General features: G+C 37.4%; 2 protein-coding genes across 7 annotated transcripts in view; both read right to left on the reverse strand.

The window, feature by feature from the left end:
- Positions 1–8,391, reverse strand: part of pkp4 (plakophilin 4) — a 61,121-nt gene extending 52,730 nt beyond the window's left edge. For both annotated transcript variants that reach the window (XM_067459216.1, XM_067459215.1), the window contains exon 1: positions 8,061–8,391. The gene's annotated coding sequence lies outside the window, so the exon portion shown is untranslated. The remainder of the gene's footprint in view (positions 1–8,060) is intronic.
- A 1,444-nt stretch (positions 8,392–9,835) lies between these two features.
- Positions 9,836–18,393, reverse strand: c12h7orf57 (chromosome 12 C7orf57 homolog). 5 transcript variants are annotated; one of them, XM_067459223.1, is made up of 8 exons: positions 18,258–18,393; positions 17,683–17,756; positions 17,241–17,303; positions 16,707–16,803; positions 16,293–16,416; positions 13,464–13,546; positions 13,257–13,363; positions 9,836–10,655 (listed from the first exon to the last, which is right to left on the reverse strand). In XM_067459223.1, exons 2-8 carry the CDS (start codon positions 17,717–17,719, stop codon positions 10,603–10,605), a joined length of 564 nt encoding a protein of 187 aa, XP_067315324.1. In that variant the 5' UTR covers positions 17,720–17,756; positions 18,258–18,393; the 3' UTR covers positions 9,836–10,602. The 5 variants fall into 5 exon arrangements, with proteins under 5 accessions (XP_067315324.1, XP_067315321.1, XP_067315322.1 ...); XM_067459220.1 differs by having other exon boundaries at positions 17,127–17,303; XM_067459221.1 differs by having other exon boundaries at positions 16,293–16,419; positions 18,258–18,386.
- Between the last annotated feature and the right edge of the window lie 464 nt (positions 18,394–18,857).

The raw sequence follows: 18,857 nt of genomic DNA on the forward strand, positions 1-18,857 counted from the left end.
GAGAGGTGGATATTGTCACCCGCATAAAATAAGCGCGCGTTTAGTCAGAAGATGATGGCCGAAGCAGAGGGAGATGTGTGAGCTACGGCAGATCACCCGTACGTGGCCTCAAGTTCAGCCTGATTTCAGTCCAAGATGTCAAAAAGAACAGTTTCATAATTTAATGCATGCTGTGTTCACCAAAACGAACTGACATCTCAGCATACAATAATTCCAGCTCCAACCTGAAAAAACAGCGGTAAGTGTAACAATGATGCCTATATTTGAACACTATTAATGGTAATTTGGTAACTATGGGCACTTTTCCTTTATTGTAATACTATTTCACACACTGTCCGAGTGTTTTCCTCATATGCGCTCTTGTGCAAGCATTGACAAATCGTTTGAATCCTCCGAACACACGTCCACAAACAAACGTTCACATCTGCACATTTACATATCTTTTTTTTTTTTTAATATAAAACGAGCAACCTCATTGGCAAAATGTACCTGTGGCAATGTTTTTGCAAACCACAAAATACGCACCAATACACACTGCAGTTTCCAACAGAAATGAACACTATAGGCAGAAAAACTGCATTTTTTTAGTCTGGTTTGTAAACTAAAACATTTTGAATTTTGCGTCACAGCTCCATGTTCTGCTTTTCTGATTCACCAGACTTGCTCGATAGCTCAGCTGATACAGATTTGTATTTACAATGCGAAAAGCTTGAGAACGAACCCCATGAAGAACGAGTCATGATAAAAGAGCTCAAAGACAAGTTCTAAACACAAGCTAAAAATACATGGACACAATTTTATTTTTGTCAGATTTGCTGTTGTTAACACTTTCGGGTAGGTTTAGTTTGGGTGTACGTTAAAAACACAACGTAACAAAACATGTCAGATTCACGCAAATCTGTTCTGGAAAAAAATACGCTTTTAGCGCCACCCAGTGGACATTTCACTTTGAAACTGTCGCAATATGTACATATTGGTACATACTTTGTGGTTTGCATAAACGTTGCCATAGGTACTGATGAGATCAGGCTAAAAACGAAACAAATTGAATAGCCTAATGTGACATCTTGCATTTATACACATATCCGGACAGACAACAGTCTGCAGTATATACATACATTTAAAAATGGGACTGTATTTTTAAGAATGCATATACGGTACTTATAAAAATATAAGAACAAAGTATGTTTTAAAAAGAGCTGTGGTTAGCCCAGCACACCATTAATTTACACGGTTTAACCATTAAACACACACACACACACACACACACACACACACACACACACACACACACACACACACACACACACACACACACACACACACACACACACACACACACACATATATATAGCCTATATATATATATATATATATATATATATATATATATATATATATATATATATATATATATATATATATGGAGGTGTGTGAAAGCTCTCTAAGTAGTCTGAAATTCAGGGTTTTTGGATCTTATCAATCAGATCGAAAGTAACTAGTAACTAAGTACTTGAGTAGTTTTTTCATCTAATACTTTTTTACTCTTACTCAAGTAACTATTACGATTGTTACTTTTACTTTTACTTGAGTAAATATTTCCGTAAGTACTTGTACTTTTACTTGAGTAAAGATTTTGGCTACTCTACCCACCTCTGGCACCATGTCACAAAGCTCGAATCATTTCAAATTGGTTTCTTGAACATGAAAATGAGTTCACTCTACTAAAATGGCCTCCAAAGTCATCAGATCTCAACCCAATAGAGCATCTTTGGGATGTGGTGGAGCAGGAGCTTCGTGCCCTGGATCTGCATTCCACAAATCTCCATCAACTGCAAGATGCTATCCTATCAATATGGGCCAACATTTCTAAGGAATGCTTTCAGCACCTTGTTGAATCAATGCCACGTAGAATTAAGGCAGTTCTGAAGGCGAAAGGGGGTCAAACACAATATTAGTAGGGTGCTTCTAAATCCTTTGGGTGAGTGTATAATTGTATGTATTATATATTTAATGTAGACATTAAATGTATTAATGAAATACAATTGCAGTATTTTTTGTTATTGAGCTATAACAGTTTTTGTACATTTATATTATACTAAATGTCTTTAGGCTACTGTTTTTTATAGCAAAAATACCATAGAAACAATATACAGTATTTACTTTTTACAATGGTAGTGAGATGCAATGCGTGGTTTTTACCTGTGGTTAACATGATCTACCGGTATATACTATGGAAGACCTAATTTCACCCTATAAAAATTAGATTGTTACAATTTTTACAGATGCTACTGTTTTGTTAATGAACATGAATTTACATCTGCGTCCCTATTCAAGCTACTGTCAAGTGTGAATTTCTAGGAAACAAAACATGTAATATTAATTTGTGAAATGTTCACCGGTTTGACAAGTGTTTCTTATCATGTTCCGATGATAAAACCATAATTTACTGTGCAGTGTCTACAACTTTCACTCAGGGGCAAAAATCTGCCTTTAAACTAAATAAAGAAATAAAGATTTGACTTTTATCGTGATAATTAGCGTTATCGGCTGATATAAGAAAAATTATTGTGATAATTTCCTTTGTCCTTTGTGATAATTAACTTTGTCCATGTCACCCAGTCCTACACTGTAAAACAAATGTGTGTCTCTCTAGTGACTCTGTGATCACATCTTAATTTTTCAGTTGGCCAAATTTCATCAATTCACAGAAATTCAGATGTGATCAGTCAATAGAAAATTTTCAATTAGAGACGTGATTTTTTTTTACAGTGTATGTTGGACCCAAAAAGAACAGAATGAGCGAGTTCTAACTGTCAACGTTTTCTGAGGATTACAGAGGAGTCTGACTTGCTTGCTATGCGCTGCTATGCTCATGCAAGTGCCACCCCTCCCCCAGCCACCAAACTCACAAATTCTACCCAATAAAATACTTCACAGCTAGATATACTAGAAAGGTATATGTCTGTCATAAAAAACAAATGAACAAAAAACGAATAATGAGAAATACCTTGATTTTAGTTGTTTTAGTTCATTTTAAAAACGCAGTTTCAGTATATAGAATAGTATAGAGTAGTACTGCATATAGAACCTAGTACTGCATCTTTCATATCTCTGAAAAGTCTTTAGTTTTATCAGATTTATAAAAGACAGATACGCTGTACCGATTCTTTCTGAAAACAGCCTTACTGTGCAGTGCAGTGGGCGGAGCTAAAGTGTCACACGCGCACACAAACACACAAACACATTATGGTATTATAACTGAAGAACTTTCGGTTCACTATACGTTCATGTTGTTTACATTGTATTTACACTTACTAGGGATGTGCGATATTGAAGTAAATACAATATGCAGTACCTTGTTAAATAATGCGATATTCAATATGCGATACGATATTGCTATTAGTTTGTAAAATCTATTTAAATTATATATTTTTTTAAAACTGCGAATGATACCATTTAAGTGTTTCACATTCTTTCTGGGAAAAGAAAGCATCAATACAATTTCTGAAAGTGACCAGCTGTGTTTTAGCAGAAAAACTGTCACAAATTCAACAATCCGACAATAAACAAACAAAAAATATAATGCAAATATTTAAATGCCTTTTTTTTTTTTTGCTTGACTTGATAATATAGTTAAATCAATATAAAACCTAAAACATCTGGAACATCTAGGAAAACAAAGACACCTAAACTAGGGGTGGACGATTATTTTCATATTTTAATTTATCTCTGCTATTAAAAATAAGAACTAAAAACAGTAGTCTTCACATGAAATAAATATACACTGACTGATACATAACAAAGCTACAAAGGTTATTCGAACAAAACAGCACTGAGTGATTTACTCTTGTTCTCATGTTGTTTGACAGACAGCGGCAGCTTTACTGTATAAGCAGGCATAACCGACTGTGTTTAAATGAAAACTCATCAAGAGCCATTTTGACACAACTCGGACTGTGTGTGTTAGGGCTGTCATTTTTTTTTTATAAATCGAATTCGAACGGATATCAAATATCTAGCAATGTATTTGAATATCTACGACCCACCCCCCATAAAAAATTTAAAAACGGACACCGTTGTAACAGAGATTCAATCACAAAAGCATTAACAGTCTGACAGTCATAAACAGGAGTCTGTTTTAAGAAAAATAAATTGTTAACTTAATGTTTGAAACAGCAGGTTATCAACTTAATCGATATGAAGTGCCACTGTGCAATCATCACAGCTTTCAGTTAGTCTACTCTACAGCATCAGATGTCGACGCCGTCCTCTCCAGTAGCTGGAATTTGTTTACGGAGGCCATAGCAACTCTCAAAGGCCACCAGGACTTATACGGTTTTATAAAAGCTATTTATTTGTTGTAAAGTGTAATGATCATCTCAGAAAAAATCAATTCTAATGTCAGGCGCAGTTGAAGTAGTTGATTGTTTGCTTACATGGGTAGGTTTAGGGACCGTGTCATTATATATTTGACTGTTCGAGTGTGTAACAAGACGAAACAGAACTAAAAAGATAACACGCTTTCAGAGCGTTGGCTTGTGTGCACGTGTCGTTGTGTGTGTGTAAGACAGCACAAGACTGCAAAGAGTTGTTTTTCACAAGTTATTGCGTTTAATAACTCTTTTTCAAATCAACCAAGTCACATAAGTAACAATCTCGTGCCCAGTCTATTCTCTGCTATATAGCGTCGACCTAAAACGTACACTCTTCATAACGTTGAAGTGGCCTAGTAAAGGGTTAGTTTACCAAAAAAAAGAAATTTATGTCATTAATGACTCACCCTAATGCTGTTCCACACCCATAAGACCTCCGTTCATCTTCGGAACACAGTTTAAGATATTTTATATTTAGTCCGACAGCGTATCTAAGTGTATGCACACTATACTGTCCAGAAAGGGAATAAAAACATCATCAGAGTAGTCCATATGTGACATCAGTTAGTTCATTAGAATCTCCTGAAGCATTGAAAATACATTTTGGTCCAAAAATAACAAAAACTACGACTTTCAATAAAATTCAGCATTGTCTTCTTTTCCGCGTTTGTTTTCAAACCTCAAATAAAGATTCAAACGGTCATGAAACAGCGTATTGATTCAGATCGCCAATGTCACATGATTTAGGCGACACGCGATCCGAATCAAAAATCAACACGCTGATTCATGACCGTTTGAATCTTTATTTAAAGGTGCACTATGCAACTTTCCGTCCACTAGAGGTTGCCTATTCAAAACAAATGCGTAGTTTGATGACGCAAAGTTTGAGCGCAGCATCTTGGGACATGTGGTCTTCCCCTCACAGCCGGTGGAAAATAGGACTCGGGCAGAATCAGGTTCATGGATGCGGTTATTAACGTTACTGTAGTCTAAAGCAGAGCAGGACTGAGTGTTGTGGAGCTGAGCACAGCTGCCGGACCAATTGTTAAACAAATACCCGCCTCGCGAACACCGGGACTTTTATTATGACGGGACGGAAAACAGTCGCCGGGCGCCTGCACTGATCCGCTCTTCCGGTTATGATTATGAGCTAATGCAGCTCTGTTTATCAAATTAGATACATTTAAGTGTGTTGAAAATGATGTTATGACGTTACTCCGTGCGTTCACTTGTTCACACTGCTAAGAGTAAAGCGCTCCTGACAAAAAAAAAGCTAAACCGAGGGTAACACAGATATGACGCAATTGACAGGAGACTTCCTTAAACGCTATGCTGAAACGTTCCGGGTCCTTGGTTAAAATAGCAATTTTCTCACAATTTACAAATAGTTGGAAACATTTGGGATATTGTAAGTACTCAACTGAACAAAATATATAACACCGGCCTAGTGGTTTTTAGATATTTTACTGCAAAAATACTACATAGTGCACCTTTAAGGTTTGAAAACAAACGCGGAAGAGAAGACAATGCTGAATAAAGTCGTAGTTTTTGTTATTTTTGGACCAAAATGTATTTTCGATGCTTCAAGAGATTCTAATTAACTAACTGATGTCACATATGGACTACTCTGATGATGTTTCTATTCCCTTTCTGGACATGGACAGTATAGTGTGCATACACTTGCATACGATCTTGGACTAAATATAAAATATCTTAAACTGTTCTCTGTAAATTTTTGGGTGAACTAACCCTTTAAAATCATTCAGATATTGCATGCCATTGTGATACATATGCATATTGCGATATGTACATTTGTGATACTTCGATAATTGTAATATATTGCACAGCCCTAACACTTACGTGCCGATTACCAACTAAACAGACATTTGATGCAACAAATCCGCTCTTTATGATGTCATACAGGGCCATCAATCCTGTTTAAATCCTGAAGGAGAGTATTTGGCACAGAAATATTCCGTTATACGTCCCAGCTTGTTTTTATTTTGGCCATGTTTAGCATGATTAATTAACAGTGTAAATATGTCAGAATGCATAAAATAGGATTAGACATCCCCCCCATTTTTATATTTTATTGTCTTATTTTAAATACTTTTTAAGTCATCTTGAGGGCCCCCTTGGAAGTTTTTTTAGGCCCCTATTGATCCCCAGCCCCTTGTTGAGAACCACTGGTTTATAGTACATGCCACAAAGACGTAAAAGAACCATGAATTGTTTTTGGTTTGTTTTTTTGTTTTTGTTTTTTAACTTGTTCATTAAAACGAACCAAATTGAATCTGTCTTGCCATTACTAATGTGCAAAACACACACACCCATACATAATCCAATCATTTAAAGCTAATAAACTTCAAAAATGGCAGTAGCCCACTGTGCAGCATTTACACGAATAAAATCCAAAATCCACTTTAGAAGTCCTTAAATCCCCACCCACCTCCACACTGGATTTACCAAGAGTCTGCTGTCAGTCAGAGCACAGGGTTTATATACAGTGCAGACGAGAGGAGAAGAAACAAGCAAGGCATCCTATTAGCCGCCGCGATCAAGGAACAGTAATAAATGGTTACTTATTAGAATCATCTGACACTGTCTAGTTACCACTACCACCACATAGGTCTGTCAGAGAGATCATTATATCATCTAATGAATAGCAAAACTTGGCCTTGGCCATTTTAAATGCACATACACACACTAAAGTCCCTGGTATGCTTTTTCAGAGCAAATAACATGCCAATGCAGTGTAAAGACATGCAGCTCAGTCTCTGAGGAACACGTCTTACTGCATCATGATGCATTGTCCCTGCAATCTTTACATACTGTAATTGAGGACTGCTCAAAGCAAATCACCGCACAGCAGCAATTACATGGTGCACAGCAGCAAGCCTGCATTCAATCTAAACTCTGGTCAATATGATGAGGCAGCTGAAACTGCATCTATTCCACACTGTCATTACAGTCCAAACAGCAACAGAATTCTTCTTGATTCTGTCGAGCTCGAATTATTAGAGCAGGAGTTGAGAGCAAGGACAGAGAGGGAATGGATGCTCAATTATGCATAAAGAAAAGTGCCTAAAAGGTGCTCCAGCCTCAGTCCTGGTGACAGCATCTAGCAGTCATAATGGAGACCAGCCTACTTCACAGTGAAGGCTGTGGGATACTGGGCTGTAGGATGTCATAACACATGTCACCAAGGATTTGAATTAATGCAACATGCAATGCATTGCCCAGGTTACAAGGTGATGGACATATGGACTAAATGCGCCATGCGGGGTCAGATGATGGACCAGAAATGATGATGGGAGGTGTAGGTATCTCGGTAAGAGGTGGACGCGACAATACACCTGATCAAGTTATTCAGCTTTATGTATTGAACAAGGCCATTAGTCCATCTATGCAAGCATAACTATAGTACAAATGCATATTTTCTGCTTAGTTAATCAATGCACTGAAGAAAAGACAGATGGAATGAGGGTTTTAAAGCCGACATCAACCGAAAAGGAAACATTGTACATTGACCACTGCATTTATTACCGGTCAGTTTTGAAATTGACTGAAGGAGAGATGCACGAGATCTACGTTACCGATAAAGCAGCGATGAATTCCCGCCGCCAGCGCGCGCCAGATGTTAGCAACGCTCCATTGGAGCTGCGCGAAATCCCCAGTACTTACCGCAAAACCACCGAAATGCAAATTATTCGCGGACACCGATAAATCCATTTGTAATAGAATCACAGGATGACATTCTTTCCAAAGGTGTTTTCACGCGATGAACGGGCGGCTCCGGCTGGGTCTCGCGCGCTTCCATGGGCAAGAGGGTCAGAGCGCGTGACGTAGACGCTCCACACAGAGAGATGCTGTTTCAGGGCATTTGAATGTGTTGCCATGTAGTCGAACAGGAGTTGATTCGAAAAAAATTAGTTTCCATCGAAGTACATGAAAAACACAGTTTCAGATAGAACACAACAATCCCTAAATGGTCACGAGTGACCATCTGCTCGTAGTGCGCATTAACGCCCACAAATTCGTTACTTTGAATGCCTTGATATACGTGTTTAGTCTTCTATTGGTTGGATTTATAAGTATTCGGGGTTAAACAAAGTCCACATAACTTTGGCGAAGACTAGCCAGCGCATCATAAATATTTTGTAAGATAATAAAAATACGTTTTTCTAAGGGCTTTTTCCAAATGAACATTAGGCAACATTGCCATCGTGTGGATAAAAGGACATCTTCCTTTGGGAGTAATCGTTAACTGCTTCTGTCAGATGACAACGTTTCACTTCCCAATCAAATATAGGCCGCCGCAGCCTATTATATTATATAAAGATTTAGCTGTAAATTAAACACAGGTTTTGCAATTAGTTTTCATTTTTAATTAACACAATTTGAGGGGGGAAAACAAAAACTATATAATGCCCGTAATGCCAGATGGAGCACCAATGCCTTTGCTCACCTTCTGCTTTACCCATCAGGTTTTTGGACCTCGTCTTTTATCCTCCTCTCATGTTCTGCCAACCAGTCACACATACTGAGTCTTGGACCTGTTAGAAGCCAGCCAATGTTCAACATGCAGGGCTGTTAAGAACCTGTGGGACTATTAGTGATTTTCTGATATCTCAGCCTCCATACCTTGCATTACAGGTCCAATGTTATGCATTCAAAATGAAACATAAAAAATTTGAAATCATCACATATAAGGGTAAAAAATATATATATCTAAAGAAAAAGAAAAAAACAGAAAAAAGAAAAGAAATATATATATATATATATATATATATATATATATATATATATATATATATATATATATATATATATATATATACACACATATATGAGAGAGAATCATTTTAATCAGTGACAGTCAAGACATTTATTCATAATAAATGCTGTTCTTTTTAACTTTCTATTTATCAAATAAAACAGATCTCATGGTTTACACAAAAATATTTAGCAGCACAACTTTTTTTCCAAAATAGATAAGAAATAAGAAATATTTCTTGAGCACAGAATCAACCTATTAGAATGATTTCTGTTGCGCTGAAGACTGGCGTAATGGCTGCTGAAAATCAGCTTTGCCATCAGAGGAATTAAAATATAATTTTATAATTATAATAATATATAATAATATAATTAATATTACGTTAATATTTCATAATAGTGGTTTTTATTGCATTTTAAACAAATAAATCCACCCTTGAGTGAGCATACTTCTCAATATATAAAAAAATCTTACCAGCTTTTGAACAGTAGTGTATGTCTTATTAATTCATATACACCAATTAATTTATGCTAAATTATTAGTGTATGTCAGATTATATTAAATAGAAATGTAATTTATTAATATTGTTGTTTTTACTTATTTTATCTTCTTTTTAGTTTTAGTATTAATGCATTCATCCTGTGAGGCTGACTTTTGAAACAATAACCACACACAGCAAACATTTCATGCACATGCAAATTTATTTAGTTATCATTTATAGACATGAACTGACAGCAAGTGTAAACATAAATTATACAGCATTTAACGGCAAAACAACTTATTATTTACCATCACATTAATACTAATAACAACAGACATTCACAATCACGAACTCCCTAACCCCTCTTCCTGTTCTCAAATCCCTACCAAGGGCATCTCCTTACTTCATGTAATAATTCATTGTGGCCTTCTTGTGTGCTCACCATGCGCTCAACTAGTTGACTATGGGCCATAAGAATACACAAAAGTGTTCAAACCAGAGATTTGCTGAAGTATGTGATAAGAGTTTATCACACATTTTGTCCTATTCAATGACAATGTGAGGTGAGAAAGAGCTGTTTAACGTGAGTATGTCCTATCTACCTACATGGGTGTTATATTTAGTGTTCCTAAGGTTTTGGCACATTATTGCACCATGAGCATTAATGTATAAGTGAAAAATTGATATTATGAAAATCAGCTCTACCTTGGCATCAATGCGCAATGCATTTAAGATATACTTTGTAGTGCACGTAACCTGTAGTTTTCATTTAGGGACTTCAAATATTCCTTCCTAGGGTTATAGTTATCCCGATCACAAGCACCATAGATATTTGAGCCTGACACAAACTAGTTAATGAAGAAAACGTGTTTTTTCATAAAGCAGAGAGCGGGTGGTTGATGCAAAGGAGCTATTGGATACAAGAGAACAACAATTCATGAAGAAGGGTTTTTGAGGGGCCTCGCTTTTTATTCCAATTCATCTTCCGGTGCAATGGTGCTTGTCTGCTCAGAGGTAATGCCTAAAATATACAAAGCACACAAAGAAATTGTTCAATTATATACATCATATGACATGCTTTAAAGGGTTAGTTCACCCAAAAATGAAATTGATGTCATTAATGACTCACCCTAATGTTGTTCCACACCTGTAAGACCTCCGTTCATCTTCGGAACACAGTTTAAGATATTTTATATTTATTCCGACAGCGTATCTAAGTGTATGCACACTATACTGTCCATGCCCAGAAAGGGAATAAAAACATCATCAGAGTAGTCCATATGTGACATCAGTTAGTTCATTAGAATCTCCTGAAGCATCGAAAATACATTTTGGTCCAAAAATAACAAAAACTACGACTTTATTCAGCATTGTCTTCTCTTCCGCGTTTGTTTTCAAACCTCAAATAAAGATTCAAACGGTCATGAATCAGCGTATTGATTCATGATTCGGCTCGCCAAACTCACGTGATTTCAGCTGTTTGGCAGTTTAACACGCGATCCGAATCATGAATCAATACACTGATTGAATGAAAACAACGCGGAAAAGCTGAATAAATGCTGAATAAAGTCATAAATAACAACAACTTTGGACCAAAATGTATTTTCGATGCTTCAAGAGATTCTACTTAACCAACTGATGTCACATATGGACTACTCTGATGATGTTTTAATTCCCTTTCTGGACATGGACAGTATAGTGTGCATACACTTGGATACGCTCTCGGACTAAATATAAAATATCTTAAACTGTGTTCTGAAGATGAACAGAGGTCTTATGGGTGCGGAATGACATTAGGGTGAGTCATTAATGACATCAATTTCATTTTTGGGTGAACTAACCCTTTAAAGACGCAGTAAGCGATTTTTAAGAATTGCTGTCACCCAAACAAACAATGTTGTGAATATTTGCTTTGTGCGTGCAAAAAAAAAAAGAAGAAGATATACTGTGTTTGTCCTGGCTGTAGCAGAAAAAAAAGTGGATCGGACTAATCAGACCGTGTGTGTCAGCACCACAACACTCTTGCAGCCAATCACTAATAGCAGTATACACTCATGATGGGGGACAAGAGAGAGTGAGCAAGAGGGACGAGCGTTAAAGGGACAGATCACCCAAAAAATGCTAATTTCCCCATGATTTACATAAAGGCCTTCTTAAGCGAATCGATGGGTTTGTGTAAGAAAAATATCCATATTTAACACATTTAAAAGTAAAATATCTGGCTCCTGGACGACCACCTTCTGTATTCAATTTACGAAAAAGGCAGACTGGAGCAACGTATGATGTCGGAAGCTAGATATTTTACTTTATTAAGTTTTAAATATTAATATTTTTCTTATACAAACCCAGATTTCCTTCAGAAGGCTTTGATCACATTTTTAATATAACTCCGATTGATTGTATTCATCTGAAAGAAGAATGTCATATACACATAGGATGGCTTGAGGGTGAGGAAATCATGGGGTAATTTTTATTTTTGGGTTGGAGTAGTCTTTGCGTAACCAGACTTTCAAACTGACTGACATCATTGGCCAAGGACCACCCAAGAAGACTGTCTAACTGACATGTAAAGCAACCAATCACAGTTTGTTTTGTAAAATGTAAAGTCAATGGGCCTCATTCATGAAACGCGACCAGAATTCATTTTTCTGTAAAGCCGTTTTGACATCAATTTTCAGATTCAACATTTTCGTATTTTCAAAATGCTTCTGGCAAGTTTTCGTAAGAGCACCAGGTATTTTTTTAGCTGGCTAAAATGCTTTGAGGGACACATTTAATATTTTTTGTTAGGTATATGGCCAATTAGTCTTGTAAGCATTTCTGAAATATGCTGGAGCCAAATCTGAGAAGAGGGTCCAGAAGATTCCACAGCATTCCTGGACAAGTAATTTACAAAGTAGAAGCATAGAAACTAGCAAAACAAAAAACTTGCGTCGTGCCTGGCGCCACATTGCGCCGGGTATATGATAGGGACCTTATAATAATAAGGCCATCTCTGGTTTAACGTCACAACAACTTTGAAGAAAACACACACGCGTGCGTCTTTTGGAAATCCTGGAAAATTCAACCAATCAGTTGACGATTTTGAAACTTCAAAAGTTTTTCCTATATTGTGGGCCTTGTGCATCAGATGTTCAGCCAATATGAGCGTGACGTCAGAGGCTGAGACTAGCGCTGAAGAGACGTTCGAAAGGGGGAAGGCCTGAAAACTGACGCTGAGGTTGCTTTATTTCTGGTGGATAAGTAACATTGGCTTTGCTACGTTTCACAGAACCAAGATTTACGTCTGCTGTTGTTGAATCACAGCTAATTCATCCATACTTGCGTGAACTGTGTGATGTGCCGGATACTTAGTTGTTGCTTGTGTTGCATAGCATGTTCATTACTTTGGAGCGGAGCAATGAAGGGCGGGATGTGTTCCTTTTGGGTAGTGGTGTGTTTGTTTAGGTATCGATTTGAAATATCAACAGTGCTTGTCAGAAACTGCACACTGCACCTTTAAGCATGTCATACCAAGCAGCACTGCAGCTGCCTCCTACTGTATATGTGGTTAAATTCAAAACTCAAACTACATGATATAATAATAAAATATAGATAATGATAAAAAAACAGGAAATCTCACTTGAAGCATCATCATCATCATTGGGAGATTTATTTTCTTCCTGGGCATAACCAAAGCTTAAAAGTTTGGACATGCTGACTGGAGCTGTTTTCTTCTTATCATGGGAACTGCAGTGCAGAAACAATTATCAAATACTTTTACAGACTGAAACATTTCAAGAGTTTATATTTATAAACGTGCATCTGGAAATGTGAGAAAGAGACTTACGTTTTTTTGAACTTGTTGGCCTGGTCAATATCTTTTTGGCTTAGAGAGAGTTTCTCCATCTCCGATGAAGCATGGTTGACATTCTGTGTGAAGACATTCGATTTTTTATTATTAATTCACAATTTAATATAATGATATAAAACATTGCAGATAAATTTCATAAGTGATTAATTCAATTAGTAATTCCACCCAGTAATAAAAAAAGGAAACTCACAGAAACAAAAAAAACATTAATAAAAAAAGAAGCATGAAGGAGGAATAAAAAATGACTAATTAATGCAATAAGATGATTCAGTTTACTGTTTATATGATGAACATGATAGGGCATGGAGTGAGAACCGCAGATCTAATGTTACAGGTACAAAGCCATTTCAACAGTCAGCATTCTGAAAGAACCAGTTCTGTCAAACTGGTTTTTACCAGGGAAAGTCTTTTGTTTAGTAACGTTAATCCTTTAAAGCAGGGGTATTCAATTAAAGTTCCAAGAGGTCCGGTCCCTATATTTCCTTCCCACACACACACAGCTCAAAAAAATTAAAGGAACACTTTTTAATCAGAGAATAGCATCGGTCAGTTCAGCTCCTGGGATATTGATCTGGTCAGTTAAGTAACAGAGGGGGTTGTTAATCAGTTTCAGCTGCTTTAGTGTTAATTAAACTAACAACAGGTGTACTAGATGAGCAACAGTGAGACGACCCCAAAAACAGGAATGGTTTTACTGACATTTTTCCCCCTACTAATCTTTTCTGACTGTTTTTCACCAGCTTTGCATTAGGCAAGGTTCAGTGTCACTACTGGTAGCATAAGGCGATACCTGGACCCCTATAGTGGTTGCAAAGGCAATGCAATTCCTCCAGGATAGCTCATCAGTATGTGCCATTGCCAGAAGGTTTGCTGTGTCATCCAGCACAGTCTCAAGAGCATGGAGGAGATTCCAGGAGACAGACAGTTACTCTAGGAGAGTTGGACAGGGCCGTAGAAGGTCCTTAGCCCATCAGCTAGACTGGTATCTTCTCGTTTGTGCGAGGAGGAACAGGATGAGCACTGCCAGACCCCTACAAAATGACCTCCAGCATTACCTCCACTGGTGTTAATGTCTCTGACCAAACAGAAACAGACTTCATGAGGGTGGCCTGGGGGTCCGACGTCCTCTGGTGGGCCCTGTGCTCACTGCCCTTCACCGTGGAGCTTGATTGGCATTTCCCATTGAACACCAAAATTGGCAGGTCCGCCCTAGTACTCTGTGATTTTCACAGATGAGAACAGGGTCACCCAGAGCATAAATGACAGGTGTGAAAGGGTCTGGAGAAACCGTGGAGAACGTTGTGCTGCCCAGACTCATGTGGCAAGAGTATGCAGGCAGTTCCTGGAGGATGAAGGAATTGATACCATTGAAGGGGCACCATGCTCACCTAACCTAAATCCAATAGAACACCTCTGGGACATTGTGTTCCTGTCCATCTGATGGCGCTAGGTTGCACCTCAGACTGTCCAGGAGCTAAATGATGCAGTGATCTGGGAGGAAATACTCCAGAACACCATCCATTGTCTCATTAGGAGCATGCCCCGACGTTGTTAGGCATGCATACATAAGCATGTGGGGGTCATACAAACTACTGAGTATCATTTTGAGTTGCTGCACTGAAATTTCAGCTAACTTGACAAGCCTGCGGCATAACTTTTTCACTTAAATTTTCAGGGTGTCTTTGAATTGTCCTCTGTAGGCTGATCATTTTCATTTCTATCAGATGATGTGGCATCCTTTCGTTCAAGTCCATATTTGTATAAATATCCAGCATGATTTTTTCCCCCATTAAGATCTGATGTGTTTTCAAGGTGTTCCTTTCATTTTTGAGCAGTGTATATATTATAAATATATGAGGATATTGGACCTTGTGCCATTTAACTATAAAAAATAAATAAATAAATGCAAAACAAGTAAAATGTTTCTTCAACTGAGCCCAAATAGATATGATTATTCAAATGTTCGATCAGATGTTTTATCAAGCTATTATTATATTTACATTTAGATGCATATGTAAGGGAGAAGGCCATGTGACAGAAAATATAGGTTCAGGGTTATTCCTCTGGACTATTTTTATATTTTGAATAAAATTAAAATAAGTATCTACTAAAAACAAACAAACGATGTACATGATAATCAAAATGCCCTCATCACGACCAGAAAACAAAGTTAACTAGTTATTTTAAGGTTTATGCTGTCATTCCTTTTTTCCAAATGATATGTTTATTTTGACTTAATTTTTAATTTATTGAGAAAATCTTTTGACACGCTTTTACTAGAAACAGTAAAATGGTGCTACAGTGTTACAGTGGTCAATATGTCTTGCGGTCTGGCTGGATCCAAGCCAGCGTCCGGACCCGGACCGTGGTCAGCCATTTGAATATGCCTGCTTTAAAGTATCTGCATTTATAGCAGGCAACTGTAACTAAAAGCAAAATCTCAAATATTTATGGTATTTAGTGTTCCCAACCAAGTAGCCACATAGCAAGCAATTTTATCAAATGAGAATTAAAAAAAAAAATGGCAATTTGTCCTATGTCCTATGTCAAAAGTCCTATGTTTTCCTGTGAGAGAAAGTGGTGTTCATATGTCTTCATGTCAACGAGTCAAGAAAGTAAAAAGCAGAATCACAACAAGAAAACAAAAATGAATCCCCCCCCCCAAATGAACATACTGTGCATGGCAAAACAAATTAAAAGTTGGCAAGATGGCAACTGAAAGATTGTTTATAATATGGCGGCTGGAGGAAGTATGGAAGGGTTTAAATACAAGATGGCTGTCACGTTCTGTGCCTATCCATTCACCTTGTCTTTACCAGAATCCCTGTCCCAGGCTGAACAGTTATCAGTTCCAAATGGGGGATCCAGCTGCTGTAAGGCCCCTTTAGACTCACTCTTGCTGATTCCATCAGGGGTAGTTGCATTACTGCTGCTGTAAGCATAAGATCACAAGATTGAACCCCAGTTTTACACCACCATAGTGGATGGAATGGGGTTTACCCTTTTATGTTCTCTCATTCTGGAAGAAGAATGGAGGTCCTCCATGTCACGCTATTAATACGGACCGGAATAGTCTTAAACATGCCATGCCTTAAATACCAGAACTAATTGAAACATAGCTTCTTTCTCCAGGCCAATGAGTTATAATACATCTGGGATCATTCTATCGAATCACAATTATGTGCAAAACAGCAACTTGTTGGGATGACAAATTCTCACCTCTCTTGATCATCGGGTGAGCCAGAGAACCAATTATTGGGTTTTACATAGGAACTGTTAGGTTTTGTTTCCACAGGATCATCATGCCACAGCAGACCTACGGGAGAATTTAAAGATTAGCAGTGCCATAATTATCTTTCAAAGTCAATCAAATCAACAGCAACTGAATCAAATCAATCGGTAACATTCTGCTTAGTATGTTGCAGGACAATCACTATCACGATGTGTTCTGCACTGAAATGTTTTGCAAATGCTGTAGGTCATTCTGTAAATAAATGCTACACTTTGTTCCTTTCATAAATAATAAAAGAATAGTATAAAGGATGCTATTCTGAAGAATATGTCATGAATCACAGCAAAGTTGGTGGTGACAAATATAAAATTAAATAAAAACATTCTATACAGGTGAGACACATTTACCCTTCTGTCCTCCTTGCTTTGCAAGTTTAACATAATCCGAGTCAGAGGCCTGAATTCCTACACGCCGTCCTTTAGTTTTTTCTTCAGGAGTGATGTCGGCAGTCTGTGACAAACCTGGAATCTGTGATGTGGGTCCAGAAGCTCCATTTGAAGCTTCGTGTTGAGTTGATCTAACACCTACAATGAAATTATAATATTTGCACAATTATTAAAGTGGTGCTCACTGCAGAGCCAAATGGCATTCCGTTCCACCTCTCTGGAAATCATAGTTTGAGTTTGACCTAGTCCAGTTCCAAATCTGTGGATCTAACGAGTAGACGGATTGAGTTATGGGCAGAGTTAGGGTGTGGTTGGACCTTCTAGCTCCATCCATCTTATGCCAAATTACATCCAGAGAGGGGGGGCTCCACCCATGACTCTGCAGTGAACAGCCTCTACAATTATTTGCCTTAATCTTACACAATATTTACATGTATTATGTGACAGTAAGCTAAGTCCACAGTGGTCTGTTAAAAAAATAGCAGCAGTATAATGTGTTGCTCAGAAGGGCCATTACCCGGTTTTGTGCGGCGATAGTTGGGTTCGGCATCCATGATTGGTGTCGTAGTGTTCAATGGTGGTTAGATAGCACTGCAATTGCAGAAAGAGTAAAGTTAATATGTATTCTAAATAGAAGGTCAGTTGAACTATTCCCCTTTCATGCGTTCTAAAATTGTCAAATGAAACTGCGTAATATTGTCTGTGTCATCTCGACATATTGAGCGCTGACCATTTCTTCGCTGTGTGTACAGCCGTAGCAATCTGCAGCAGTCTAACTTACCAAAGCGAATAAACGCGGCTATTACTAAATTACGTTTTTAAACACTCTGATTATTTTAGCTCGCTCTCTTAGGATTACTCTTGTTTATCAGTTAGCTCGCGAGTCAACCTGGTCGCCTAGTAACAAAAGCAGCATCAGGACCACCATAAGCATCATCTATACAAGACAAGCCAATTATCTACGCAGATTTTAACAACAGAAAATACAGACATCACGCATATAAACAACATGTAGAGCAATATTTGAATGTTAAATTACATCGTTATTATTCAGTTGAGGCTACGAAAAGATGTGGAAAAGACAAAGCTTACGTCGTGTTAACTAGCAGCACGCAGAAGGGGGGACGCCTAGATTTCTCTTCTTCATTAGACTGAACTGCGCACTGAACCGGGACGGAGACGCCTCTAGTGCCATCTACTGGATCGGGAACAATCTTCAAGAAGCAACACCGAGCAAGCAAGCGTGAAAGCCAAAACACACCTTTTCAATGATCCCCTTTCGGTTTTGTATATCGAACAAACTTCGGGAAATACATCTGAAAGTACTCCATAATATTTATGTTAATAACTATACTTTATAAAAATTTATGGATATTAATGAAAAATGTTCTTTTTGTTCAGACCAACCAGAAAAAAATATCTTTTTTTTTTTTTGAATGTGTCCATTCTAAAAAATTCTGGGAAGCGTTATCTATACATATTCTACAGGTGTGTTATCTATACATATTCTACAGGTGTGTTATCTATACATATTCTACAGGTGTGTTATCTATACATATTCTTCAGGTCTGGTTATAGTTCCAAATTAACATCTAAAGATGTTATATATATTTTCAAGCACAAAAGCCTTCTGTCAATTTTATGATGAATCTTTTGATTCTATTTGGTAAATTTTATATCCATAAGAGTAAA

The sequence above is a fragment of the Pseudorasbora parva genome, chromosome 12 (genome assembly GCF_024679245.1).
Source record: "Pseudorasbora parva isolate DD20220531a chromosome 12, ASM2467924v1, whole genome shotgun sequence".
Lineage (NCBI taxonomy): Eukaryota > Metazoa > Chordata > Actinopteri > Cypriniformes > Gobionidae > Pseudorasbora > Pseudorasbora parva.

Excerpts from the sequence above, each read along its gene's own strand:
- c12h7orf57 (XM_067459218.1), bottom strand. The coding sequence starts at position 17,719 with ATGGATGCCGAACCCAACTATCGCCGCACAAAACCGG. Across the intron at positions 17,304-17,682 it reads CTATCGCCGCACAAAACCGG|GTGTTAGATCAACTCAACAC; the intron begins GTAATGGCCCTT and ends ATTTCATTGTAG. Across the intron at positions 13,364-13,463 it reads GCCAACAAGTTCAAAAAAAC|TTCCCATGATAAGAAGAAAA; the intron begins GTAAGTCTCTTT and ends TCTGCACTGCAG.